The sequence below is a fragment of the Penaeus vannamei genome, chromosome 21 (assembly GCF_042767895.1).
Source record: "Penaeus vannamei isolate JL-2024 chromosome 21, ASM4276789v1, whole genome shotgun sequence".
NCBI lineage: Eukaryota > Metazoa > Arthropoda > Malacostraca > Decapoda > Penaeidae > Penaeus > Penaeus vannamei.
This window is the reverse complement of record NC_091569.1, coordinates 17287511-17295010: the sequence shown is the minus strand read 5'-3', so window position 1 is coordinate 17295010 and position 7500 is coordinate 17287511. Positions and strand designations below refer to the sequence as shown.

General features: G+C 48.5%; 1 protein-coding gene across 2 annotated transcripts in view; it reads left to right on the top strand.

The window, feature by feature from the left end:
• LOC113804746 (zinc finger protein SNAI2) overlaps positions 1–7500 on the top strand; it is a 15220-nt gene that overhangs the window by 6162 nt on the left and 1558 nt on the right. The window contains exons 1-2 of one of the 2 annotated variants that reach the window (XM_027355635.2): positions 6288–6637; positions 6741–7200. In XM_027355635.2, the coding sequence (XP_027211436.1) occupies positions 6382–6637; positions 6741–7200 (716 nt within the window). In that variant the 5' untranslated portion in view covers positions 6288–6381. Of the gene's footprint in view, positions 1–6287; positions 6638–6740; positions 7201–7500 lie in introns of those variants that run through there. The other variant, XM_027355636.2, reaches the window with a different exon arrangement.

Here is a 7500-nt window from a genome sequence, read left to right as displayed (position 1 = left end):
CCCTGCGTCCCACGGGGTCGCCTTTTAAGCACTGACCCTCCACATAAGGGCTGTTTGCATATTAGGATTCGTACTGAGAGAAAATGGGCTCACGAGGAAAGGTCGCATATCCTAAAAACTCGGACCAGCGTGACTGCCCGACTGCGAAGGCAAAAATGGCAGGAGAATGTAGGGAGGCACTCCCCTCGCGGACGAGGAGGAGGGTGACGAGGGAGAGCAGGTGACACCAAAAAGGAATGAGTTTAAGAAGAGTAAACTGAAGGCTGACGGGTCACTGGGGATAAATGGAATGGAATATTTAAAAGAAAGTCGATAAATAATACCCTGTAATACCATCCATTTCACCACTTATATCGAGTTCTTGTAGGACTTTAATGTTACACAAAGCACGCGCGTAATAATCATAACTAGATGACGGTCGCTTTCAGTCATTCCCTTAATGGTTTCAACTTGGCAAAGAGACGAGATAAGGGTTAGCGAACAACTAATACCGTTCAAGGAGAGCAAATTCATATAAATAAACGAAACAACACAAGGAAAAGAGGGCTAGGGATAATATCGGGAGAAGGGGGCACTGGGCTTTGCGCCCCCTCTCGTACCACCTGCGGGAGGTGGTTGTTTTTACAGGTGGTTATGTATCACCACAGGTGGTTTGAAGTCCTTCTTAGTAGTTATATATTCATTAATACATTCAGTCATGCAGTAGATGCCATCAAACACGCATACTTTCACATACTAATTCGCGTTCGTCCAGGTGGCTTTGAACTCCTACAGGTGGTTCAACGAACCAGTTTCTGTTCTTCCAAGTACTCTTGGATTGTGTAGATGGTACCATACGCCCATTGTCATCATTTACCATTGTGGTACTTTGTATTTGTTTGTGATAAACGTTGTTCAACTTCCGATTAATTGGTTAAGTACCATCGCAGTCACTTTGCATAGAAAAAGTACGGTTCGTAGGGAGAAGAATTAAGTCAGCAAAAATCCCCAGTCTAAAAGGAGCAGCGACGCCGCCGCAGACACGAAGCGGCCGCAATGAAAAGACACGAGACAAAGCGCAGTGGCACACGCAGCGTCGGCGGTTCGGAGGGGGACGGTCGGATGTGTTGGGTCCATTCTGTATTTGCGTCCGCCCTGGTCCAATTGCGAGCCAGATCATGCCCCGGCGTGACCGTGCCTCGTCTGCACGCCGGCGGCCTCGCCTCGCGCCGCGTCGCCGTCCTCTCACGTGAGAGCCGAAGGCCCAGAGGCTGCTGGCTGGTTAAAGAGGGCTGTTCGCTAGACGGGAAGCTTCGACGTGGGACAGGAAGCTGATGCCACCCTGCGACCAAAATACTCCCGAGCTAACGGGGTATTTCCTTACACCAGGTCCTGCCTATGCCTGCCTCGCTGCATGCCCCCATCCTCCTCAACCTCCTCCTGCCGCTCCTCCCGTTCCTCCCCCTCCTCCACCTACTTCTTCTTCCTCCTCCTATTCGTCCTCTTCCTCCTCCTTCCTTTTCACTCCTCCCGCCTCCCTTTTCCTCACTCATCCCAACTCCCCTCTTCCTCCTTCCTCTTCTTCTTCTTACTCCTCCTCCTCCTCCTCTTATTCCTTCCCCTCCTCCCTCCTTCTTCCTCCTCTTATTCCTCCCCCTCCTCCTCCTCATACCGTGTACTGCATGGCTGTCATATCCTACCTCGCCTGCGCTTTATTGCCTATTACAGGCTAGTTTGTGTTAATACTAAGCATGAATAAAGCAAGAACCAAACTTTCTTTATCAGTGCTTGCATGGGTCCTGGGTAGTCTGACCTGCCCTCTTCCTGTCCTCTCGCCCTCCCCTCTACCTGGCCTGGAAAAGCAAACACACTTCCCCCATTCGCACCCTGTACCACGCAAGCACGGCCAGAACCACTCTAACTCTGCCATAAACTATCTGTAAACAATTTACGATCCTCCAGTTAATTATGCCCCGCGGAGAGTAATCCGAATGGGCACTAACTTTCGGCCTGGCACGCTCGTCTCTGCCAGTCCCTCCCTTCCCCGGATGCCCAGTATTTCTTCCTGTCCTCCTCCGCCCGTTATCACGATGTCCTGCGCCTCTTCTTTGTCCGTTCGCGCGACAAGTCATTATGCGAATTTCAAAAACGGCACATCATTTCCTTGCATTGAAATTCACTATCCAGCAACTGAGATGTAACCCACACGGGCAACATACTTCTGCTATTCTGTTACAGTCCTCATCTGACACTGAGAATATCATTTTACCAACCAATAGGAATTAAATCCCCTACTTTCTACTGGCACTGTTCATCCACCCTCACCCCCCCCCCCCATCCTCTTCCCCTACCGAGGGAAGGACGTGTTCGGCAGCGCGCTTTTCCTGGATTAAATGGCTTTGTTAGTGTTGTTATGTTTGCGTAGATATATATATATATATATATATATATATATATATATTTATTTCTTCACGTTTATAGGGTATTTCTTCCCGTCCTATTTATTATACCACTTATTATCTGTCCGTCTTCGTTCCCTCCAAAAAAAGACTCCTCCGCCCTTCTTAACCCCCTCCCACCCCCACCGCCACCTCACCTCCCTCCCCGACCCAACCCTAACCCCCTCCCGCGCCCTCGCCCTCCCCCACCGCGTTGTTTTTCGGCTATTTAAGGAAGTTGTCCCCCGCACCGCCGCCGCCCCGGGAGCTCTCTCGCCCGGCCCCGAGGCTATGGTCGTAGGGCATTATGTGCTTAGATTTCTTCTTCTCTCTTTCAATGTTAGATGATTATGATAAATGCATTTTTTTTTTGGGGGGGGGGGGGTAGGGCATTCTGGGAACCAAGGAAGGACATTTCCTCTTTTCATTTTCAGTTATTTTTCTAACGTCTGCGAATACCAAGAAAATCAGCGTTGGCCTTGATTCTGCGAAACTCACAATCTATCTGATGTCAGTGTCAGCATCAGGGGCAGCTAGGAATTTGGCATACGCGTGAAAAGTGAGAAAATAAGACAAAGTATGACGACAGTGGCAAAGAGGACATATAATTACAATGAATAACAATAAATATGATTCTGATATTACTAACCATAAAGAGAATAATAACCATAATTAGAAAACAATAAAACAAAACAAAACACCCCAAGGCATAAAAGCAAACACATAAACCCCAATTATGCAAAAAAAAAAAAGTGAAGAGGTTTTTCATCACATCAAAACAGAGAGGAGGAATGTCGTCCTTGTGCTAACGCCCTCCGCCGCTGCCTGTTCTCGTTCGTGCGAAGGAATGGGGGGGGGGGGGGTAGTGTGAATCACCCCAGGCCTCGGAAATTAGGCGAACGACACTTGGCCGCCGTTGTCTCTCAGGGCGAGTGTCTGTGGCGACGGCTATGTTGTTGCTGTGGTTGTTGCTAGTAATTATAATAATGATGATAAGGGTAATGATATTAACAATGAAACTAATGATGGTAATAATATCAAGAGTGAAAATAATGTTGATGCTGACGATGATGGTCATGATGATGATGATAATGATAGTGATAACCACAAGAATAATAACAATAATAATAATAATAATGATAGTAATAATGATAATTATAATAATAATGATCGTGATAATATTAACAAAAATAAAAGCGAAAATAATCTAGACGGTAATGTTACATTTTCTGTGACTGACTGCTTCGGCACCTCTTTTTCAAAACGAAAGGAAAGACAAAAACAAACTGCACCTTTGCATCTCCGCTGCGTAGACACAATTGGAACTGAAATCCACACTCGTCTAATCACCAAAATTCCCCTTTCTTTGCCAGTAACTTGAGACCTGAAATGTGCGTGATCGCTTGAGGAAATGTTTAGCCTGCGGTCAGGAAAGTTTTCTTGATCTTACTGCACGGACTCGGGTTGGTTGGAAAGCCAGATTATTTGCGAATCATAAACATAAATTTATTTCACGTACTGCGTCTTCTAATTCAGTTAGATTCGATACGAAAGAATTCCTTTTCGGCGAAGGTTCGTTATGGGTGTTCTCTCCGGTGAGCAGACGAATTCTTTGTTGTCTGAGTCGTGCAACTAACCAAAAGGAGAGCGGCCAGAAATAATATCTAGGTCAGGACAGTTCCGACAGGAGGACCACACGGGGCAAAAACAAATACTTGCCACTGATTATCCTTACTTCACTTCGTCTCCTTTAGCCTTGAAGCTTCAGGAATGGCGAGTGAAACAACAAACAATTTTTCATGTCTTTTCAGTTTATTCGCGAGGCGCAATATATTTGGTGTAGACGTTACAGTTTATGTTACTATTTTCTCCGCCATATTCAAATCATAGAGGCTCGCCTCGTGATTACTCATCACCTGGCATGACATGAGAAGCGCAGGCCGAACTACGCCTCGCTTCCCCTTCTAGCACGTTCTCCGTGAGTAAGTGACGCGCCGGCATGGCATTTGCAGAATAAACACGGCCGGTCGAGTGTTGTGCGTACTTTACACTCAATTGCGTCTTGATCACAAATTCTTTCATGCATGAACTTCCTTGCGAGCAACCTATTTTGACTTCCATGACACCCTGTCTACCCTCAGTTCCTCACATCCTTATGCTGAGACCCACGCGAGGTGGTTCTCTAACGCTTCGTCAGTGCAATTGTTTGGATAGTTGTTTTATCAGCTCGTACAAAGTGGAGTTTTGCTGTGTGCTAGTTATTTCTAAATGGCCAAATCTGCATGAAATACTGAGGTTTTAGTGCAAAAGTTAGGGGTTAGTAAATTTCAGCGTCAGGTGGTGGTTGCCTGTTGGAGCCCCGCCAGGGCTGCGTCATGGGCCGTTCCTCCCCGTCGTAGTATTTACCCTCCCCACAAGCTACTCTCCTGTGCTGTCCTTCCTTCATTCGGGTCCCCGCTATTTTTCTTCTCTTGATTTACGTGCCATCGACCCAAGGTCTTCATACACCAATGCCTGACATACCCTGTACGCTACTGTTGTAAACAGACATTTCGTGTCCAAGCCTGATGACCTCTTAACTCTTCCTGACGCATTCTGACCGTCTTGATATATGACAGCATACAATTACCTCGTGGCGACAGCGGCCAGGGATCGCTGAAAAGCATTAAGAAAAAGCTAAAGACATCGGCAATCGTTGAACCACTTCTCAAGTAGATCTATGGCAATGCTTAGAGTGAAAAGACAAGCCCGGGACCTGCACCACCGCAAAAGTAAGCAAACTAGCATGCACGTGTTTAGCCAGACGCCTTGAGCTTCCTCCTCAGCAAGTGTTCCGACGTAACCTTCTCCACGTGACCAGAGGCTGCGAGGCTGCTTCTACGTGAGTGCCTCCGGCCTGGCACCGCCACGGAGCCAACAGGTGGAAGCTCGCTCTGCCAGAGTCGTCACCGCCTTGTTGCACACGTCTGCTGCCAACTTTGCATCCAGTATAACTTTTTATGGTCTATGATATTTTGCTTTGTTTCTTTGATCTGATCTGCTAGGGGAAAAAAAGAAGACAGGAAGGAAAAAAAGGGAAAGAAAGAAACAAACAAACAAAAAAAAAAATCAAAAGAATTGAAAATAACGGATACACCCGTTATTAGTTAGAAACGAAAAAACAATATAATATATATAATTGCTGATAATGCTATAAACCATGTAACTTGACGTAATGGTACAGCTTAACCGCTTAGAAAAATACAACAGAAAGAAACAAAGAGCAGGCACGTCTAAAGGCGGCACTAGAATTAAGGCAGAAGGGTGACCCGAGGACCACAGACGGCCAGGCATACCTGCTGTCACGACGACACTTCGTGGCCTGAGTGGGACGTTTTGGCGAACCTCAGGGACGGCCGATTGCACAGGTACACAGAGGCAGAAGGACAGCCACGGCCAGGTGAGAACAAGGAATCTGACAAGTTCGCCCGTGCGCACGCGCGCCACTGTCTGGTGGCACATGCTACATACCCAATATTGCAGGCTGTCAGTGCCAAGATATCTAGATGCAGAATCTGTCTGCCAGCGTATTAGATAAAAAAATGTTTGATGTTTATAGTTTATAAATGATGTACAATATTTTAAAATCCAAGGAGGTTGATAAATCGGATTCTGATAAACTAGTTCAATGAATTACAAGCCGATTAGGAGTATATGGATAGATTTCACTTAACTATTGGCCAACCGTCAAATCTTTCATCTTTACAAAGTGATCAAAACAGTGTTAAGCAACAGTTGTTTCTGAGATTGGCACTGCGGTACATGCAGTACCATAGATCGGTAAGACTTACATGAGCTGCAGGCAAGCTGCGCGGCGGGTTCGAAGGAAGGGGCGCGCGTCGCCGCAGCCACAAGGCAAAATAGGGTAGAGCGGGTGGCACCTCGCTAGGCTTTGGGTGGCGGGGGTGCCAGAGGGCTTTCAGGAATGGGTTGGAGAAGGGAGCACCAGGTTAGTGGAGAGCGAGGGCACATCAGACATGTTGGGGGAGGCAGGGCATCAGGGTGGCGGTGGTACCAAAATAGGTGTTGGGTAGGCAGCACGTGGCGACGGTGGCCCGTGCCAACCACCGGCCGCAGCCACCAGTGCCTCCACCACCGCGCAAGGAACAAGTGGCACTGCTCACATGTGCGGCCTTTTCGACCGAGTGACGAGTGTTCCTCCTTACCAAACGAGTTCAGAGGTGAACGAGCAGTGCCTAGCTATTTTGTGAAATGCGCAGCCACAGCGCCCTGTGAACCGGCCATCGAAAGCTTCTCATTCTTACGTGGTGTTTTGGATTACAGGTATGGGAGAGGCGAGTGTGATGTACAACGTCCCGGGGACGGTGCCCCCCATGTCACCGCCGCAGGGCGAGACCCCCTGGCCGCCTTCGCCTGCGGGGCCTCACGACTCCCTCACGCTGCTCGCTGACATCGCCCTTGTGTGCGCCGACAAGCCCTGGCTGGCAGCCTTGCGTCCCGAGGACCTTCCCGCCCGCTACACCACGCCTACGCCTGCGCCGACGCCTACACCCGTCAGAGACACAAGCACACCCGTCCTCGAACTGGACGCCCACACCACCATCATCACGGTCGCGCCTCAGGCGGAGCAGCCCCTCAACCTGAGCACCAGCCCCCCTCGAAGCCCTGCCCCCGCCGCGCCCACGCCCCCTTCCACGCCTCCTCCACCTGCCGTCCGGGACGCCCACGTGTGTCCTGAGTGTGGCAGAACTTACTCGACATCGTCCAACCTAGCCAGGCACAGGTAAGGTCAACATCTCGCCTCGCGACTCCTCCCCGACCGCCAATCTCTTCTCCCGCCGCATTCCATAGTCATATCACTTGATCTCTTCCTTCCGCTTTCTATGCGTGCTCTTTCCTTGCGGGAAGGTTCTCGGCCCTCAGTCACTAATCTTGTGAATGGGGAAATTATTTACATTAGATTTAGTGAGGTGAACACAAGTTGGTTATAGTGATTGATCAATCCTGGAACAATTGATGAAAATAACTAAAAAGTAATCGTTTTGATTCCTACTTGGTTTTGTTAACAACCCAATATGAAATT